The 22,583-nt window shown below is 38.4% G+C and overlaps 1 protein-coding gene across 1 annotated transcript; it reads right to left on the reverse strand.

Moving 5' to 3' along the window:
• Positions 1-6,330: 6,330 nt before the first annotated feature.
• Positions 6,331-22,226, reverse strand: LOC109570014 (NXPE family member 4). The gene is made up of 6 exons (XM_019975842.2): positions 21,985-22,226; positions 21,093-21,198; positions 13,957-14,687; positions 13,371-13,432; positions 11,431-11,640; positions 6,331-8,551 (listed from the first exon to the last, which is right to left on the reverse strand). The coding sequence occupies exons 2-6, from the start codon at positions 21,186-21,188 to the stop codon at positions 8,016-8,018; spliced, it is 1,635 nt and encodes a 544-aa protein (XP_019831401.2). The 5' UTR covers positions 21,189-21,198; positions 21,985-22,226; the 3' UTR covers positions 6,331-8,015.
• Positions 22,227-22,583: the final 357 nt, after the last annotated feature.

Raw genomic sequence — 22,583 nt, forward strand, 5'->3', positions numbered from 1 at the left:
GCTAAACCCAAGGCAAAACACCCCAAGCCACATATTAATCAAATTAACAAAGACCAAACACAAAGAACAAATATTAAAAGCAGCAAGGGAAAAACAACAAATAACACACAAGGGGATTCCCATAAGGATAACAGCTGATTTTTTTAATAGAAACTCTTCAGGCCAGGAGGGACTGGCAAGACATACTTAAAGTGATGAAAGAAAATAACCTACAGCCCAGATTATTGTACCCAGCAAGGATCTCATTCAAATATGAAGGAGAAATCAAAAGCTTTACAGACAAACAAAAGCTGAGAGAATTCAGCACCACCAAACCAGCTCTCCAATAAATGCTAAAGGATATTCTCTATACAGGAAACACAAAAAGGGTGTATAAACTTGAACTCAAACAATAAAGTAAATGGCAACGGGACCATACTTATCAATAATTACCTTAAACATAAATGGGTTGAATGCCCCAACCAAAAGACGAAGACTGGCTGAATGGATACAAAAACAAGACCCCTGTATATGTTGTCTACAAGAGACCCACCTCAAAACAGGGGACATATACAGACTGAAAGTGAGGGGCTGGAAAAAGATTTTCCATGCAAATAGAGACCAAAAGAAAGCAGGAGTAGCAATACTCATATCAGATAAAATAGACTTTAAAACAAAAGCTGTGAAAAGAGACAAAGAAGGACACTACATCATGATCAAACAATCAATCCAAGAAGAAGATATAACAATTATAAGTATATATGCACCCAAAATAGGAGCACTGCAATATGTAAGGCAAATGCTAACAAGTATGAAAGGGGACATTAACAATAACACAATAATAGTGGGAGACTTTAATACCCCACTCACACCTATGGATAGATCAACTAAACAGAAAATTAACAAGGAAACACAAACTTTAAATGATACAATAGACCAGTTAGACCTAATTGATATCTATAGGATATTTCACCCCAAAACAATGAATTTCACCTTTTTCTCAAGTGCACATAGAACCTTCTCCAGGATAGACCACATCCTGGGCCATAAATCTAGCCTTGGTAAATTCAAAAAATTGAAATTATTCCAAGCATCTTTTCTGACCATAATGCAGTAAGATTAGATCTCAATTACAGGTGAAAAACTATTAAAAATGCCAACATATGGAGGCTGAACAACACGCTGCTGAATAACCAACAAATCACAGAAGAAATCACAAAAGAAATCAAAATATGCATAGAAACGAATGAAAATGAAAACACAATAACCCAAAACCTGTGGGACACTGTAAAAGCAGTGCTAAGGGGAAAGTTCATAGCAATACAGGCATACCTCAAGAAAACAGTCAAATAAATAACCTAACTCTACACCTAAAACAACTAGAAAAGGAAGAAATGAAGAACTCCAGGGTTAGTAGAAAGAAAGAAATCATAAAAATTAGGGCAGAAATAAATGCAAAAGAAACATAAGAGACCATAGCAAAAATCAGCAAAGCCAAAAGCTGGTTCTTTGAAAGGATAAATAAAATTGACAAACCATTAGCCAGACTCATCAAGAAACAAAGGGAGAAAAATCAAATCAATAAAATTAGAAATGAAAATGGAGAGATCACAACAGACAACACAGAAATACAAAGGATCATAAGAGATTACTATCAGCAATTATATGCCAATAAAATGGACAATGTGGAAGAAATGGACAAATTCTTAGAAAAGTACAACTTTCCAAAACTGAACCAGGAAGAAATAGAAAATCTTAACAGACCTATCACAAGCACAGAAATTGAAACTGTAGTCAGTAATCTTCCAGCAAACAAAAGCCCAGGTCCAGACAGCTTCACAGCTGAATTCTACCAAAAATTTAGAGAAGAGCTAACACCTATCCTACTCAAACTCTTCCAGAAAATTGCAGAGGAAGGTAAACTTCCAAACTCATTCTATGAGGCCACCATCACCCTAATACCAAAACCTGACAAAGATGCCACAAAAAAAGAAAACTACAGGCCAATATCACTGATGAACATAGATGCAAAAATCCTTAACAAAATTCTAACAATCCGAATCCAACAACACATTAAAAAGATCATACACCATGACCAAGTGGGCTTTATCCCAGGGATGCAAGGATTCTTCAATATCCACAAATCAATCAATGTAATATACCACATTAACAAGTTGAAAAGTAAAAACCATATGATTATCTCAATAGATGCAGAGAAAACCTTTGACAAAATTCAACATCCATTTATGATAAAAACCCTCCAGAAAGCAGGAATAGAAGGAACATAAATCAACATAATAAAAGTTATATATGACAAACTCACAGCAAACATTATCCTCAATGGTGAAAAATTGAAAGCATTTCCCCTAAAGTCAGGAACAAGACAAGGGTGCCCACTTTCACCACTACTACTCAACATAGTTTTGGAAGTTTTGGCCACAGCAATCAGAGCAGAAAAAGAAATAAAAGGAATCCAAATTGGAAAAGAAGAAGTAAAACTCCCACTGTTTGCAGATGACATGATCCTCTACATAGAAAACCCTAAAGATTCCACCAGAAGATTACTAGAGCTAATCAATGAATATAGTAAAGTTGCAGGATACAAAGTCAAGACACAGAAATCCCTTGCATTCCTATACACTAATAATGAGAAAATAGAGAAATTAAGGAAACAATTCCATTCACCATTGCAACAAAAAGAATAAAATACTTAGGGATATATCTACCTAAAGAAACTAAAGACCTATATATAGAAAACTATAAAACACTGGTGAAAGAAATCAAAGAGGACACTAATAGATGGAGAAATATACCATGTTCATGGATCAGAAGAATCAATATAGTGAAAATGAGTATACTACCCAAAGCAATCGATAGATTCAATGCAATCCCTATCAAGCTACCAACGGTATTTTTCACAGAGCTAGAACAAATAATTTCACAATTTGTATGGAAATGCAAAAAGCCTCGAATAGCCAAAGCAATCTTGAGAAAGAAGAATGGAACTGGAGGAATCAACCTACCTGACTTCAGGCTCTACTACAAAGCCACAGTCATCAAGACAGTATGGTACTGGCAGAAAGACAGAAATATAGATCAATGGAACAAAACAGAAAGCCCAGAGATAAATCCATGCACCTATGGACACCTTATCTTTGACAAAGGAGGCAAGAATAAACAATGAGAAAAGACAATCTCTTTAACAAGTTGTGCTGGGAAAACTGGTCAACCACTTGTAGAAGAATGAAACTAGAACACTTTCTAACACCATACACAAAAATAAACTCAAAATGGATTAAGAATATAAATGTAAAACCAGAAACTATAAAACTCCTAGAGGAGAACATAGCCAAAACACTCTCCGACATAAATCACAACAGGATCCTCTATGACCCACCTCCCAGAATATTGGAAATAAAAGCAAAAATAAACAAATGGGACCTAATTAAAATTAAAAGCTTCTGCACAACAAAGGAAACTATAAGTAAGGTGAATAGACAGCCTTCAGAATGGGAGAAAATAATAGCAAATGAAGCAACTGACAAAGAACTAATCTCAAAAATATACAAGCAACTCCTACAGCTCAATTCCAGAAAAATAAACAACCCCATCAAAAAATGGGCCAAAGAACTAAATAGACATTTCTCCAAAGAAGACATACAGATGGCTAACAAACACATGAAAAGATGCTCAACATCACTCATAATCAGAGAAATGCAAATTAAAACCACAATGAGGTACCATTTCACGCCAGTCAGAATGGCTGCGATCCAAAAGTCTACAAGCAATAAATGCTGGAGAGGGTGTGGAGAAAAGGGAACCCTCTTACACTGTTGGTGGGAATGCAAACTAGTACAGCCACTATGGAGAATAGTGTGGAGATTCCTTAAAAATCTGGAAATAGAGCTGCCTTATCACCCAGAAATCCCACTGCTGGGCATACACACCGAGGAAACCAGAATTGAAAGACACGTGTACCCAAAGTTCATACAGCACTGTTTATAATAGCCAGGACATGGAAGCAACCTGGATGTCCATCAGCAGATGAATGGATATGAAAGCTGTGGTACATTTACACAATGGAGTATTACTCAGCCATTAAAAAGAATACATTTGAATCAGTTCTAATGAGGTGGATGAAACTGGAGCCTATTATACAGAGTGAAGTAAGCCAGAAAGAAAAACATCAATACAGTATACTAATGCATATATATGGAATTTAGAAAGATAGTAACGATAACCCTGTATACAAGACAGCAAAAGAGACCCAGATATATAGAACAGTCTTTTGGACTCTGTGGGAGAGGGAGAGGGTGGGATGATTTGGGAGAATGGCATTGAAACATGTATAATATCATACAAGAAATGAATCGCCAGTCCAGGTTCAGGAAAAAAAAAAAAAAAAGAATTCAGCACCCGTGGATACTTGGAATATACCACTTTTTGAAACCTCCTCCTTGGAAAGATCCTCATACATGTAATTCTTAATCACCTCAGTTTCTTCTCAGTCTGCTCTTTAATATACTTGCTTCATGATAATAATTTCCCTTGGAAATATTTACCTCTTTGTTTCCTTTAGGAATATTTATCTATCTTGTCTATAAGAGTCCATTCTGTCCAAGAGGCTGTGTGCCAGTCATTTTTACTTGTTTCTCCTGTTGGAAGATCAACTTGTGCTATAAACAGACTGAGTGATCATCTCAGACAGGAAATGACCATGACACATCAAGCAGACATGGCAATAGTTACTTCTGTGTTTATAATGATTCATTTTTGGAAGAACTGCTCACCCTTCATGGATTTCCCCAGGAAGTGCCAACTTCTGAGAGATGTCATTCCAAACGCTTTATCCTGAGCTTACACTTCTTCTTAGGGTTCACACATTACAACGTATATTTCTCCTTTTTTATTTTCTAAAAAAAAAAAAAAAAAATCTGTGGGTCACCTTCTTATTTTTGTCCTTCTAAAATGATAGTCCTCTGTGTTCTTTTTTTAAAAAAATCTGCCCTTTTAGCAAGACCTTCAGTGACCCTTATCCAGCCTTACCCAGTTGGAGGGTGGTAATGGAAAGTCACTTTATTAATAGAAGAAAACAGATGCTGTTCCAAAGTTCCATAGTTTCACAACTCTTGTTCATTCTGACCTTGGCAACTATAGCAGTCTGTGGCGATGCCTGAGTTGCATTACCAGTCCCTCACTCCCTCCCCTCCTTCCTTTCTTTCCTTCTTCCCTCTCTCCCCGTATGTCTTGCTTTCCCCCTCCTTCCCTCCCTTTCCTTCTGTTTGTTCCTTTCTTCCTTCTTTTCTTCCTTTTCTCTTTCCCACCCTCTCTCTTATTTTCTTTCCTTCCTTTTCTCCTCCCATCAACTGCCTTCCCATTATAATTAGGCTTGCTCAGTCACGTCTGACTCTTTGTGGCCCCATGGACTGTAGCCTACCACGCTCCTCTGCCCATGCAATTTTTCAGGCACAAATACTCAAGTGGGGTGCCATTTCCTACTCTATGGGATCTTCCCAACCCAACCCAGGGATTGAACCTGCATCTCTTGAATCTCCTGCATGGGCAGGTGGATTCTTTACCACTAGGACCACCCAGGAAGCCCATTGTAATTAGGATAGAATTCGAACTCCTTGCCATAGGCTACAGAGGCCACATGTGACCTGGCCTGTGCCTTCCTCTCTAACTTCTTTTCCCTCCACTGACAATACTCCAGACATAATGGTCTTCTAATAAGCCAAGGTCTATCATGTTTCAAGGGTTTGGCACTAGCCATTCTTTCTTAAAGATCACTGTTTCCACTTTGTCTCATGGATGCCACCTTTCCAGTATTTTGAAATGCCTTCTCCTCTGACTTCCCTCTTCTAACTGCTCTAACTAGTCATCTCCATCACCAGCATGCTGTCACTCTCTGTCATATTGCCCTGTTATATATTTTGTTATACTACTTTGTAGTATACCATATACTTTGTTCATACTACTATGGTATTATGGATTTTTTTATATCTTTTTTTTGTTTATCTTTTCCTTTATTACAATAAGGATTCTTTGATATCAGAGAATTCACATGCCTTTTGGCTAGTGTATCCCTAAAGATTGGAATAGTTCCTGGCACATGATAAGAGACTTAATATTTCTGACCATCTGTTTACTGTGCATTGAACTGTGAATTGTGGCTCATGGACAAACAAGTAAAAAAATTATTATCCCTTTCCTGGAGGAAACTGAATAAATGGATTTAAGATGTTCCTATTATAATTGTCTTTTCCTAGATGCAGCAAGAGTAGGTCAGGGGCCTAGTGATGGCTGGGGCATGGTTAAGAGGGAAAAATTAAGAAAGAATATAATACCAAGTTGCTTTGTAATAATTTTATTGCCATATTCAACTGAAATTCTCTGAGTTCTATTCAGCTGAATTCAGTATCATTCTTTTTGGGTCAAATTTTGGGAAGGCCTATTAAAATGCAAGCGAGAGTGATTGAAATAGTAACCTATATGTATAGATTAGAGAAGTCAGTGTTGATTCTCTCCATAATGGTTTCCTAACATATTTTAAGCAGTGAAACTTTTTTCAAATCAAAGGCCACCCAGAAGCCCAATACAGAACTTGATAAAAATGGCTGATGCTCCAACTGAAGTGGCTTGGAAAAACTGGTACCCTGCTCACCAAGCACTTCTCCTAACACCTGTCCTTCCAGCTAGCACCTGAAGACCACCTATGGAACCCAGAGCTCTAAGTACAGAGCAACTAAGCAACTCTAAGCAACTAAGTACAGAGCAAGGTTTGAAAATCACAAATCTCACAGTAACCCCTTCATTTGAGAAACTGAGCCCAGAGAGCTGAAGTGACTTACCCAAAGTTATAAACGTAATGTCAACGAAAGGACTGAAGCCCAGTTCCCTGAATCCTAGAGCACTGTGCCTTTGACTGTTTTATCCTATATTTCTGAAGGATAGATTCTATAGGATAGATTAATTCCTAGCAGGGGAGTCCTTCTAGGGAGAGAAAAGTCAGAGACTTTACTTCAAAATGTGCAGTTCCTCTGTTCCTCTGGAACATGGCCTCATAAGACTGCTCTTCTGCTCATTGTTATTTAGTCACTAAGTTCTGTCCGACTCCTTTTTGACACCATAGACTGTAGCCTGCCAGACTTCTCTTTCTATGGGATTTCCCAGGCAAGAATATTGGAGAAGTTGTCATCTCCTTCTCCAGGGGATCTTCCTGACCCAGGGCTTGAACCGTGTCTCCAGTGTCTCCTGCGTTGGCAGATGTATTCTTTACTACTAAGCCACCAAAGAAATCACCCTTCTACTTGGAAGTCATTCTTTTTTTTTTTTTTGCCATGCCTCACAGCTTGTGGGATCTTAGTTCCCCAACCAGGAACTGAACCCATGTCCCCTTCATTGGAAATGCAGAGCCTTAACCACTGGACTGCCAAGGAAGTCCCAGAAACCATCTTGAACTTGTTTTGGTGATGGTGGTGGTTTAGTTGCCAAGTCGTGTTCAACTCTTGTGACCCCATGGACTGTAACCTGCCAGGCTTCTCTGTCCATGGGATTTTCCAGGCAAGAATACTGGAGTGGGTTGCCATTTCCTTCTCCAGGGGAATCTTCCTGACTCAGGAATTGTACCTGGGTCTCCTGCACTGCAGACAGATTCTTTACCAACTGAGCTATGAGGGATAAGGAAATGAGACTGCTTTCTCCAAATATTTATCTTATAATGACTTTGTTGCTGTGAATTTCCATTAATCAGAGAGAGCTTTTAACCATTAGGTGTAAAGACTTCCTGTTTGTGAAAAGTGGCCTGACTCTAATCAAGAAGGGTAGCTCCTTTTCATAAGTGTTTTTGTGTTTATTTGTAAGTAGGAGCTCAAATTAGAAATAACAGATTTGGCTGAATTGCCGGTTAATAAATCAGCCATAGTGCAGATTTTCTCTTGCTAATTGAGAGTTCAGAGCCAACAGCATCTGGCATGATAGCAAACACTTAATAGATGTTTTTAATTAACTGAATAAATTTCAGAGATATGTGTTATCTAGCAAATAAAGTTTAACAATATATTAATCTGATTTCTGACTACAGACTGGGGTGGGTGGACGTTATTTGTACCATATGCAATTGTTATATCCCAAGCATCAATAATGCCCACATTGAGATCCTGGAAAATATCCTTCAAGGCAAGATACTGGATATAACCATGAAAGTCACTAAATCTCTCCACATCCACATTCATCTCCCTGATGTTTTCTGCCTTGATGATAACCACAGTCTCTGGGCTTCTCAGAAGAAGGCGTTGAACTGCATCATGGATGTTGAGGGCCCTTCGGATAAAAACGTCAATGGGAAAGGGTCTGAAGTGTTGGCCCAGAGAAATAACAATGATAGTATTTTTTTCTCCTCCAATTCTGTCAATAACCTGGGCGATGTATTCAATCTCTTTGACTGAGTAGGTCAATGATCCAATCAAGGGGTAACTATGTCTTTGCCACTGGATATTGATATTCTCGTTCAAGTCCACAGCAAGTTGCTTTTGAAGTTTTCCAGATTCGTGCAGATCCACTGACTTCAGGGCTGATGACAAACAGGAAATCCCAAAATGAAAGGAGAATAAAGTTACAAAGTTCATAAAAATAGGAGAAAATTTTTGATGTTTATAATTGAATGTTAATCCTGACTAATTTATTATAGGTTTAAATGAGAGACCAGTTTGAAAATTATTGAGCGACAAAAAGTGTTATGCAAGTAAATTATATCTGTCCCTCTGTAGAGCCATGTAGAACCAAATGGACTGCCGATAGCGAGCATCGACGTCACTTCACTGGAGGTTGATGGAGTCACTTTCATGGGTATTAGTTTTGACACTTTGTTAGCTATAGACTAAGCTCCTTTGAAGATAGAGAAAGGTGCCAGCTGATGTCTATAAATTTCAAAATACAAGTAAATCTACTTCCCCAAGTCCTTTGTAAGTTCACGTAAGACTGGAATTGTATTCTATACTTCTGTGTTTCTTTTACATATGCACGAAGTGGTACTGAATACATCATCTATAGTAATATTATTGCTATTCATTCATGAAGGACTTAACAGTTTACAAAACATTTATTAGGACCAATATATTTATTTACTTCAAAGCACCATATATATGCATGGTGGTGGTGATTTAGTTGGCAAGTCCTGTCCGACTCTTGGCTACCCCATGAACTGTAGCCTGCCAGACTGCTCTGTCCATGGGATTTTCCAGGCAAGAATGGGTTGCCATTTCCTTTGCCAGGGGATATTCCCCATCCGGGGATCAAACCTGGGTCTCCTGCATTGCAGGCAGATTCTTTCCCAACTGAGCTACCAGAGAAAGCCTATGTATATAATTGCCATCTTCTGGAAAAGAAAACCAAGAGATGAAATGACCTGCCAAGATTACAAAACTAGTGAGTAACAGACTTTGTACCTTAAACTTGAAGTTTCTCCTAATTCTTATGAAATAATCTACCCAGTCTTAAACCTTTTTAAAAGTATAATATGAATGGAAGAAAATGAAGTCACTTTATTTTTCACTATATTAATTAGACTATTAAGGCCAGTTTCTTCATAGCTAGAACATCTGAGGAAAATGTGTGGGAAATGATTATTAATGCTATGTGACATGTACCAACTTAGAAGTAAAGGGCTACACTTAAAGTCTTAACCCAGTGAGGTTTGAAAATGGTGATGCTGGAGGGTTGGGTTTTTCTTCATTCTGTTTCTAGCATATTTCAATTTCATTTTCTAAAGCACACAATGACCACACAATTTAACTTTTGACAATACATGTAACAGATGTTTTGTTATTACAGCTTCAAAGGTCAGTCAAGAAAGTAGGTAAGTCAATAATTGAATACTGTCAAAAACTAAGAGCCCACCCTGACCCCACATTGCAGAATGTGGTGCTAGAAGTTGTCGCTAGATCCTAAATTTTATAGATGAGGAAACTGAGATCTGGAGGAGAGTAGTCATTTACCAGGGGTCACAACTTAAACCTCTTTCCTTTGAGACTGGAATTGACATATATACACTGAGATGTATAAAACAGATAACTAATGAGAACCTACTGTATAGCACAGGGAACTATCTTATAGTTCCTACAAACGCAGTGCTGTGTGGTGGACTAAGTGGGAAGGAAATCCAAAAAAGATGGGATACATACATAGCTAATTCACTTTGCTGCACAGCAGAAAGTAACACAATATTGTAAAACTTATAAATAAGTTTTATTTATAAAACTTTATATTTATAAAACTCCAATAAAAAGAAAAAAGAAAAAACTCTCGTGTTGCAGGGGGTTCAAGGTCCTACTGATGTTCCCTTTTTACTGGGTGAATCAGCTTACTCTCCAAGTTGGAGATCACAAGAGCGGCCTCATGTTAGGAAGGCCAGTGGGGAGCCACACTAAAGCTGCACTGTCCCCAGTGCTAAGAGCTAGGGCCCAGAATACAGAGGGCTGGCAGTGGCAGTTTTCCAGATAACAGTGCTAAGATCTACTAGTGGATTCTGAGTTATTTTTGATGCATTCTTTGCTTAGTTAAAGGAGCAACTGGACTAGGCTTCTAGCAAATGGGTTCTAGCCCCAATTCTAATATGAACCAATGATAATAAGGCAATAGCTATTGTTTTCTGGGCACTTAGTAAGTGCCTTGCTATGTGTCTCACTACGTGTTAAATATTTTATAACCATTACTTCATTTAATCTTCATAACCATCACCAGATGCTGTTGTTATTTTTAGTTCACTGATGTGGAAAATAAGCTGTATGCCCAAGGTCATAGTCTAGGTTTGTTAAGCTCCAAAGCCCCTGCGTTTAACCATTATGCCTACCTGATATGAAGCTATTACCTCAACTGTAGCATCTGTCCTTCTACGAAACAGTAATCTTGATGATGGCTCACACCAAAGAGAGCTAACTATGTAGCCAGCAGTAGTCTAAATATGTTGTGTATAGTACTTCATTTTTACCAGATGGGTACTGTTTTCATCTCCATTTTACAGATGAGGAAACTAAGGACAAACTCCTAGTGATGTGACCTGCCCAAGGCTATCAGATAGGACAGTAGAGGCCCTATTTAGATCCCAGGACATTTGGATGTAGAAGCCACACCCATAAGCATCATGCCTTCTGTAGAAGGTAGGTAGTAAACTATCTTCTTATTGTCAGCTTTGTGCGTTATTTTCTGAGTATCCTGGGTAAATACTGAAGTGTGAATTCTGAAGAAATAGGAACGGAGTAAACGTTTTTCTATCCTGGCTCCCTTCTAGTCAATAAATGTATTCTTTTAAAGAGAAGATAATACCTTGTGAAAAGTGTTGGTGTGCTGTGATTAAGAAATATGAAAGAGGCATTCCCCATATTCCTTTCTCCCCTTGAAATGAAAAAGAAGTTTCTGAAAGGGATGTGAGTAAAAGCTCAGACAGAGACATACTGTTGATACTGCTTTTGAAGTATTCCATCCACTGGCGGATCGTGGAATCTCCCAGTAGATATATAAATTTTCCTCTCAGGCATTCTTTCATTTCGATTGCAGCCAAACTACAGGAGACAGGATTCCACGTGTCTTTCCAGACATGTCCACTGGGAATTGTGGATGCCATGCCAAACTTGCATTGCCTTTTCACTGGAACTGTCTTTTCTGCTAAAGAATCAACAAGATAGGGTCTTTTAAAGCATCACTTTATCCATGAGTATTTAATAAGAGCCAACTTTCTTTTTTAGGTATCCTTTTAATAGAGTGTGAAGGTGGAGGAAAAACCTTATTGAAGCATCATTCTCTTAATGGAATAGTTTTCAGAAAAAAATTTTCTCTGATAAGAATTTTATAAGTGATACTCATTAATGTTCATTATAGATAACATGTTTTCTCCCAGAGAAAAAGGCCTTCTGGGTAAAATTTAAGTATTTGTTTGCCTTCTTATGAAAGAAAAGACATCAATTCTTACTTGGTAGTGAAAACTCAATTATCTTGTCATTTAGCCAAATTTACCTCCGAGTTTATCACACACTGTCACAGTGTCTTAAATGCCACCATCAAACTGTTAATCTTTAAGTGCAAGGAGATATAAAAAAAAATAACAATTAATTTGGTTTGAGTCCTGGCCAGTCCACATGGATATAGCTGTAGGCTGGAGCAGACTCATGGGAATCCGGGATAGGCTGGGTATTGACCATTAGTCACAGGTTTCTGAAGGATCTGGGAATATGATGGACTGAGGTGTTTATCCTTGGCAGTCTTGGGGCTGTGATTATTCACCACCCAAAGGAAGTGGTTTAATATTTTAATAATTACCATAAGTATCTTTGTGTATCCTGGGTGAAAAATGCCATTTCCATCTGTAGATACATAAACACACTTCAGCATCAATGAGTTTAGTAGCCATTAGCAAGCTGTTGATACTGAACTTAAAGGGACACAAAAGTTCCTACATTAAATCATTTTCTATAGGGATTTCCTAATATGTTCCCTAGTGGCTAGATCGTAAAAGAATCCGCCTGAAGTACAGGAGACCCGAGTTTGATCCCTGGGTCAGGAAGATCTCCTAGAGCAGGAAATAGCAACCCACTCTAGCATTCTTGCCTGGGGAATTCTAAGGACAGAGGAACCTGGTGGGCTATAGCCCATGGGGTTGCAAAAAGTCGGACTCAACTGAGCAACTAACACTTTGAGCCAAAGAAATTGAAGAGAAATTAATAAAAGTGTGGAAGTGCTATTTTATATGTTCAAATGGTTTGAAAGGTGGCAAAGACAAAGAGGGGGAAATTGGAATGAACTGAATTATAGATCGTGGGTTAGAAACCTCTAGATGGTGATTATTGTGCTGTAGTGATGAGGGAAGTGCTAATGGTGGTGGTTGGGGGAGGTAAGACCTAGGTGCAACCTGGGAGAGAGTTTTGACATTTGAATGTTGTTGCGTCTGATGGGCAAGTAATCCGCTGCCTGATAGATAATGATGAGATTGATGATGAGGGTTATAAATCAGGTTTAGGATTCCAGTCATTTATTCACTTAGGTAATTGGTGTCTTGGCCCACCACAGACAAGCCTGCTGAGCAGAGTAACATATGATTGGTAGTAGTGAACAAGTTCTGAGGAAGGAAAAAGCCTTTAAATGGGATGAGTGCTACGTGTGTGTGTGCTCAGTCGCACAGGTGTGTCCGTCTCTTTGCAACCCCGTGGACTGTAGCCCACCAAATTCCTCTGTTCATGGAATTCTCTGGGCAAGAATACTGGAGTGGGTTGCCATTTCCTACTCCAGGGGATCTCCTGACCCAGGGATTGAACCCATGTCTCCTGAATTGGCAGGTGGATTCTTTACTGCTGAGCCACCTGGGAAGCCCCAGCCATCAGTCACACAAAGGGAGGACTTACAGTGACATTTGGAGACAGTAATGGCATTGAACTTTGCCATCATCTCTACACCCACATTTGACCTTAAAGAGACAAATATAAAAATTAATTGGCAAGTGGCTCCAAGATCAGGAAACATAAGAAGTCACATTACCCATTGTTCCAGTTATTTCTTATGATAATAACTGACTACTTTGGCCACAGTTCCAGACTATTTATTAAATTTCCATTTCTTGGCCTATTAATTCAGGGAGTACAGATCCCCAGAAGGTGTACAAGGTAATTTTTTGAGATTCAGAAAGAATATATTAGCACCTAGGCATATTCACACATGTATATTTCTCCTTCTCTTTTAATTTTTATTCTAGTCATATTTTTTTTTGTTTGTTTCAATGGTAAGGGTTAGATATTCAAAATATTTAGGGATGACTAGAGAGTGGGCACTGTCCCCAGATGAATTCGTATATCTTTTCTAAAATGGCTCTTCATAGAGTCCCAAAGTTGATATATTAATACACAATTAATTAATAGCTATTTCCTTTGGATCAACAGATAGACCAAATCATTACTGTATATACCCAGATAGTCTCCAGAAATAATTATTTACCTCTCAAAGAGGCTTCTTTCTTGTTTGCTAAGATAAGATACATCCTTGTTTTTGGAATGCATGTGGGTGAGTGCGGCACAGGGAACGTTCGGAGGCTTCACGCAGTAGAAGGCTTCTTGGTCTCGGGTATCCAGGTATTCACACAGTTCAGCACTTGAATTTAAAGCCAGGGCACAGTCAGTATTGACTTGGGAGGTGCCTCTGTTAAACTGGCCTGTGAAGATCACCCTGTCGTAGCCTTGGTTCCTGGCCCTCCAGAGAGCCGACACCCCTTCACTGGGGTGGATGAGCAGGACAGACAGGGACACCTGGCCCTCCCAGAACAGGGTGAAGCTCACAAGGTAGGTGCCGTTGTTGAAGTCTGTCACCTTTCCTGAAGCACCCGCCTTCAGGGCTGGGGAGGACATCCTGGCCCTGAGGAAATCCCCGCCATATTCCTTCCTGCGTCCCAGGTGGTCCCCCATCTCCAGCAGGACGTCCAGCCGGTCCCCCCTGCAGTATGTGTCCCGAGGGCTGAGGACGGTGGCTCTGCTGTGTGTGGCGCTGGTGGTGGAGCTCACGGTGGTGAAGGGTCTGGGTGGGACCAGCTGGTCTAGCTTCTCCATGATCCTCTTTATCCTCAGGGCAGTCTCTGTTGGTGAAACTATTGGATTCGGTGGTGGTTCAGGTTGTGTTTTCATGACGAAATTCCAGTGATGGAGGGAAAAGGGCAACTTGAGTGCAGTCCGTAACTGAAATGACAAGGAATACAATAGAGAACTCAGAAAAGTGTGCCTATTTAATGTGATAATTAGGGTAGGTTAGTCAACGTCTCTTTTATCAAATGATGAGTGGTAGAAAAATTAAAAATAAAATGATATTGAGATTACATTATCATCCATGTTTCATAGGAAAAATTATTTTCCTTAAACCGGTGGTGGAACTTCGCTTTTCACTGGCTAATCTATTTCGTTGTTTTGTTATACCATGCAGCTTGGGAGATTGTTCCCCAACCTGGGATTGGACTCCTGGGCTTTTGGCAGTGAAAGCACCAAGTCTTAACCACTGGACTGCCAGGGAATTCCCATCACTGGCTAATCTATTTTGGGTGAGCCACTCTACTGCAAAGAACCCTAGGATCTTCTTTCTTAAAGTGGTGATCATAAAATATACTTTCATTGGGCAATTGTGAAGACCAAATGAGAAAATGCTTTTTAACTGCATAGCAGAGAACAGATGTTTATTGTTCTATTATTTTTATCTTAAAATTAGAGTTCAGTCATTTAAATAAATCTTTAAGAAAATTTTCAAGAAGCATGGAGATTTTATGTAATATACAATTATCTATTTTTTCTGTTTCAATTTTTACAGTTTGATTAAACAGTCTGTGGTATTTACTAGTAATTCTCAGATTACTGTTTTAGCTAACAGGACATAAGAGACATGGGCTACTTTCTATATTTATTTTCTAATCATAAAATAACACTGACATTATTAAAAGTGAGAGAATGCCATAACTCTCTTTTATTATAGAAAATAAAAATCAGTCATGATTACAGCAACCACTCTTAACAATTTTGGTGGTTTTTCTCTTATCCTGTGTAACCATTTCACGGGATCGTGAACACACTGAATATTTACCAATTAATTTTGATTAAAAATAGTGTCATTAAAAACTTTCCACCTTATGTCCAAATAATATTCCAGCCTATGGATATAGTTTAATATTTTATATTTTTAGATATTTATTGTATTCAGCTTTTCTCTGTTACTTATAATTCTGTAAAGGACACTTTTGGTATAAATCTTCCCAGTAATAGCTCTGAATTTCCAATAAAGGCAGAGTATCTTGTGTTGGATTGGGTTACTGTGGTTAACATTTTTACTTTTTATTATTTGACATGTTCTGATTTTTTAAAAATAAAAACATTTTTTATTTGTCAAATTACAGAGATGGTTTTAGCAACCAGGATATGCTAGGTACCATTCTAAATGCTTTTCATATGTTAGCTCATTAATCCTCACAATAATATATAAGGTATTTATTTTTATGATGCAATTTTCAGATGATGAAACTGGTTCACCTCAAAGTTAAGAAAGTTAGCCAAACGTGCACAGCTAGTCAACAACAGAGTCAAATTTTAATCCCCGGCAAATATCTCTATAAATGAGCTACCCAGGGACTTCTCTGGTGGTCTACTTGCTAAGATTCCATGCTCCCAATGCAAGGGGCCTGGGTTCGATCCCTGGTCCGGGAACTAGATCCCACATGCCATAACTAAGGAGTTCACATTCTGCAACTAAAAGATCTCACATTCTGCAACTAAGACCCAGCACAGCCCACTAAATAAATGAAAAAATTATATATATATAAATGTGTGTGTATATATATATATATACACACACACACACACGCCTACATACATATGAGCTGCCCAGTATTGCAAGTATGCAACAAGGCTAGAATTCTCTTTCATTGCTGGTTTAGGTGCAAATTGGCACCACATGTCTGAAAAACAGGTCTGCTGCTACTGCTGCTGCTAAGTCGCTTCAGTCGTGTCCGACTCTGTGCTACCCCAGAGACGGCAGCCCACCCATCCCTGTGATTCTCCAGGCAAGAACACTGGAGTAGGTTGCCATTTCCTTCTCCAATGCATGAAAGTGAAAAGTGAAAATGAAGTCACTCTGTCGTGTCTGACTCTTAGCGACTCCATGGACTGCAGCCTACCAGGCTCCTCCATCCATGGGATTTTCCAGGCAAGAGTACTGGAGTGGGGTGCCATCGCCTTCTCCGAGGAAAACAGGTCTATAGCATATAATAAGACCTTTAACAATGTTCACTGTATTTACTAATAATTATTTCTGAGAACTCAGTGAATCACAGTAATACCTCTGAATTTCCAATAAAGGCAGAGTAGCTTGTATTGGACTAACTTTCCTGTAGATAACAATGATAAATTCTAGACACTCCCCTCCTCCCTGCAAATCTGTTTTAAAAGCACTGGAGAGTGACCACAAACTGACAGATGCCAGAGGAGAATTGAAATGTGAAAGAAGGAGCTATGCTGAATTTGTGTAATAAAAAAGTGCCAACTGAGTTTCTTCACCCTGAAGTGAAATTGTACCAAAAGTGACACATAGGTCTTCAGGAAGGAATGAAAAGCCCCAGAAATGGTAAATACATGGGTTAACATAAAATACTATGTGTTTATCCTCTAATTTCTTTAAAATGCATATAATTATTTAAAAACTACAATTTTGTAATATTATAACAACTATAGAGTAAATGAGTTGGGGAGTAAATGGGAATAAATTATTAAAAATTTATTACAGATTATGTGAAGTAGCACAATATTAACTCTAAAACTTAAGAATATGCATTGTAATCTCTAGAGAAACCATTAAAAAAAAAACTTAGAGTTATAAAAATAACAGAGAAACTAAAAGGAAATACTAAAAAAAAATCAAAGGAAGGAAGGAAATGGGGAACAGAGCAATAAAAATCAGAATGGCCAAACAGAAAATAAATAGCAAAATGGTGGACCTAAATCCACTCATGTTAATCATTTCATTAAAAGTAAGTATACTAAACACTTCATTAAAGGGCAGAGATAATCATACTGCTTTGGAATAGTAGAGTTTGCAGATTTTTAAAAGACAGTATGTATGCATAAAATCATGTTTTGTTGTCAATGCATTCATTTGTATGTATTTTAGTATTTTGAAATATTTAAAATATTTTGGTGTTAAAAATTATAGTTTGGCATTAAAATTTATGGTATTATCAAATTTTGGAAGAATTTTTGTTTAGTAAATTTGTGATCAATGTTTCAGTATTTGAGATAATTCATTTATAAAATGGTGAAGCTATTATATTTCCAGCTATGTGACTAGTAATACATTCTAGAAAAAAAGTTTTACTAGAATGATTTCTAATAAGTGGAGTGTTAATTTTTTTTTTTTTAAATGCAGACATAAAACAGCAAGACCCAACTACTTGCTATCTATGAGGAATGTAGGTTAAGTATTAAGAAACCTATCGGTTGAAAGTGCGGAGAAGGCAATGGCACCCCATTCCAGTACTCTTGCCTGGAAAATCCCATAGACAGAGGAGCCTGGTGGGCTGCAGTCAGTCCATGGGGTCGCTAAAAAGTCAGACACGACTGAGTGACTTCACTTTCACTTCTCACCTCATGCATTGGAGAAGGAAATGGCAAGCCATTCCAGTGTTCTTGCCTGGAGAATCCCAGGGACGGGGGAGCCTGGTGGGCTGCCATCTATGGGGTTGCACAGAGTTGGACATGACTGAAACGATTTACCAGCAGCAGCAGCAGCAGCAGGTTGAAAGTGAATGAATTAAAAAAACAGTATATTATTGAAGCATAAAAAAGCTGATATTAATGTTAAAGTAGACTTCAAGGCAAAGAGTATCACCAGACATAAAGATGGACATCCTAGTGATAAGAGGGTCAATTTGTCTGAAAACATAACAACTTTAAATGTGTATATGCCTACCTATACATGTATTTGTATGTGAAACAAAAACTGTCAGAACTAAAGGGAGAAATAGAAAAAGCCACAATTATAATTAAAAATTAGAAAAATCTCTCTCAGTAGATGCTATAGGAACTAAATTAAAAAATGACTAAGTACCTAGAGGATCTGAAGAACATTATTATAGTAACATTTTTTTAACTATCACAGCACATTACCAGACATTTTAAAATTGCTACAACTTCATTGGAAAATATTTCAGTAGAGTAAAATAATATTCTCTGCGCAAACTCTTTTGGTAGAAAAACAACAGGAAAATTCGGATTTAAGGTGGAGGAATAAGCACATATTATACCCTCAACTGGGCTTCCCTGGTGGCTCAGATGGTAAAGAATATGCCTGCAATGCCAGAGACTGGGTTCAACACCTGGGTCGGGAAGACCCCCTGGAGAAGGACATAGTAACCCATGCCAGTATTCTTGCCTGGAGAATCCCATGGACAGAGGACCCTGGTGGGCTACAGTCCATAGGGTCGTAAAGAGTCAGATATGACTGAGTGACTAACACTTTACCTTTCTTTACTAGCCTCGATTTCCCACCATAAGATCATATAAATGGCAGAAAAAACCTTAACAATTTTCTAACTATCCTGGGAAATAGGAAAAAACACCTTATATGGATCAGAACTTACAAGCAATCTCCTGAAAACTGAAAGGCAGATGAGATTAGATCAAGGAAGAACCCATGGCTGCCAATGCATATGGGTGAGGCTTCAGTAAAGAAGGAAGTCACTCCAGGGACATTGTCAACGTGGAGGTTGGTAACTGGAGTAGGAGGGGTTGAGGGGAGGCCCATAAGAGGACAAACCACGCAGGCTGATACCTTCCTATTTCCCCACCTGTGCTGGGTCAGGCAGCTAGGAATGGGGAATTCTATACTCTCATGAGAATAAAAACTGTGGATATTTAAGTTGGGGAGAGCAGTAGGATCCAGTGTGTCGGGCAACACTTTAGATGAACAGGGAGCATTTATGCCACAAACATGCTGGAGGAAACAGATAATGGCACTCCAGACTGGCCACCACAGAACTTCAGGTGTAAAAATGCACACAACCAAGAATTAGCAAAAAGTTTCATCGAAGGTAACTCATGAGAGGGACTTCCCTGGTTGTCCAGTGGTTAAAACTCTGTACTTCCACTGCAGGGGGCACAGGTTCCAAATTCCTGGTTGTGGAACTAACAGCTTGGTCAAAAAATAAAAGTGACTCTGAGAGAGAGGTATTATCAAGTTCAGCAAAGGGAAGACATCCAAGGGAAGGAACAGAATTAATACAAAAATAAAAACAAAGCTTTAGAAGAAGCATACTTTCTGGCCTCAGAGAGATCTAGATGATATGGGATCTACGAAGTAATAAGTCTTTTGAGATCTTAGAAAGTAAGACCCTAGTGTTCCTTATGCAAAATCAGTAGGATTCCTTTATTCCAGCAGCAAGCAATTAGAAAATGTGTTTAAAAGAACAGTCATTACAATAGCAACAACAAAAAAATTTATGACATACCAAGGTGTCAATCTAACAAAAGATGCCTAAGACCTGAATGCAAAAGTTATAAAATTTAGTGAAAGATCTTGAAGAAGACCTATGTAAGTGAAGAGAGATGACATGTTGATAAACAGCACAATAATAATATAAACATGTCAGTTTTCTCAATTTGATCTATATGGCTAATGTGATATAATTTAAGTAGAATTTTTCACTAAATTTGACAGACTGATTCCAAAACATGTAAGAGGGAAGGCCAAGACTGGCTAAAGACCTTCAAAAGTAGGTTGAGCAAGGATAACTTGACCCCCAAGTTTTCAAAACTAATTATGAAGCTCTTAATTATAGCCATATGTTATTGATACACGGAAGGCAAATCAATCAATGGAATAGAATGAAGAACCCACAGAGGGACCTGTACTTATTAAAACTTTTGATATACAATAAAAATGACCTGATATATCAGCTTGGAAAGAAAGGATTACAAAATGGAAAAAGCTGTAAAAAGTGGTTATCCATACAGAAATAGAAGAATCAGCCAAAAAAATCCAGGGTTCAGTGTCTAAATAAAGCAACCTTTAAAACTGTAAGTAGAATATTTAGATAAATAATTTGACACAGGTGTAGGGAAAGGTTTATTAGTACTTAAAAAGCATTAACAGTGAAAAAACACAAATAAATTTTACTATATACACCTGAAAATATTCTGTTGTTCAGAAGTTCCTTGTACATGTAGCCTCAGTTGTGTCCAGCTCTTTGCAACCTGGTGGACTGTAGCCCACTAGGCTCCTCTCTTCATGGAATTTTCCAGGCAAGAATACTGAAGTGGGTTGCCATTTCCTCCTCCACAGAATTTCCTTAGAGAATGTGTAAAGACAAGCTAAACATTGGGAGGAGACAGTTGCAATAAGTGATGAAGAGTGTGAGTGTAGATCACACACACACACACACACACACAAATATTATCCTCTCCCATATTGCATGATGATTATCAAGTGGTTCTTAAAAGTTGAAAACTCCCCTTCTAGACTCTATAGGTCTGCTTGTTTGGACTTTTCTAGAACAAGTGAAGTGTCACGTAAAAATATAGTTTTGTGAAACACAAAAAGAAAGCAATTCCTACCTTCGTGGAGTTTTGGATAACTGCAAAAGTGATCCAAGAAGCTAATATAAACAGCAATACCAACAGTGACTTGTGATTTGCTATTTTCATTGTCATGATCAGGGTCCTAAAAGACACAATGCAAAAACCGGCCCAAATACACAGCACCAGAAAAGAAATGCAGAAACACTTGAAAAGTTCTCCTGATTCTTTTTTTCCTCAGATGTTACATCCAGAATGGAAACTCGGTCTTCCTGCTGCTCTGGCTGTGTCCCTGCTTCCTTTATTTATCGGCTTGTACCTTCAAGAGAAGCACTATTCTGAGAACGGAGCCCACCTTGGAGTCTAAAAATTGAGGAACTAAGAACCTGATGGACGCAAGTGTGCTCATTCTCAGGGGGAGTTTCCAGGTTATGCGTCATCTAACAGGCTTCCTGTTCTCTTCCCGTAAGAACAAAGAACAGACATAAAACATCCTAATAAATACTGACTGTGATAATCACATTATTTTGTGGCCATTTTAAAGTACTTGATTTTTTCTAGCTTCCTTTTTACTAAGGTGTTAGTAGGTTCCCCCTTTCTTGTCTTACTAGCCTTTTTAGCACCCCTCAAGCTTGAGAAGATGTATTTTAAAATTCAGATTTCTCTCTTAAGAAATGTTTAGGCTTTCTCAATGTTTTCCTATGGTTACATCTTCATTTCTGTCCTTGCCCTGGAATTTCAAGTTGTCTTTTCATATCAGCTGGCTTAAACACCACCCTTTGAAAATATTCCATGTCTCAAAATTTTCTCTCCCCTTGAAGCAACTCCTACCCTAATACCCAGTTTAAACACAGAGGTTAGAAGTTTCTGCACCCAAGAATAAATGCTGCCCCTTTCCCTCACCTCCCCAATTTTGCAAATATTTTCATACCTCCAGTTTGAAGACTTTGCATAACTCCATACACAGGAACTACAGTTGTAAGGCTTTGTTCTGAAGCCACCGGTGTATTACTGGGGTACCTCTCTTCTGTGCCAAGGCAAATCACAAGTATACATTGCAGTCTGCATGCTTTGACCTTAGATCCATAGCACTCTTCTCCGTTCAGGTAAGGTGATTTGCCAGCTCCACCTTAAGGAAGTATGTGGAGCACAACTGCAGTTCTCAGTTTGCACAGAGGTGGGGAGGAGAAATGAAATTCTCAGTATGCTTAGATGAGACAGTTTTCATGTTCTTAGACTTGATTAGTCTAATCTTAGTAAGTGTACAATAAATATCCGACAAAAAGTGTGAATGAGTCTGGAAGTTTGAATGAATAGTCATCCCTGGGAAGCTGAACCACTTAGTCTCCATCTGAGCCTTGTCATCAAGATCCAGCTGCCAGGATTCAAGTGTATATTATCTAGTACAGAATAGGTACTCAATAAAATTTGCTGAATAAATTTGAAAGAACCTCACACACAACACAGGCAAGACAATGATATTGACTCACTCTCAGACCAACAGAGTGACAGCTTACAGTCATGGGTTTG

Source organism: Bos indicus, chromosome 15, assembly GCF_029378745.1.
Source record: "Bos indicus isolate NIAB-ARS_2022 breed Sahiwal x Tharparkar chromosome 15, NIAB-ARS_B.indTharparkar_mat_pri_1.0, whole genome shotgun sequence".
NCBI lineage: Eukaryota > Metazoa > Chordata > Mammalia > Artiodactyla > Bovidae > Bos > Bos indicus.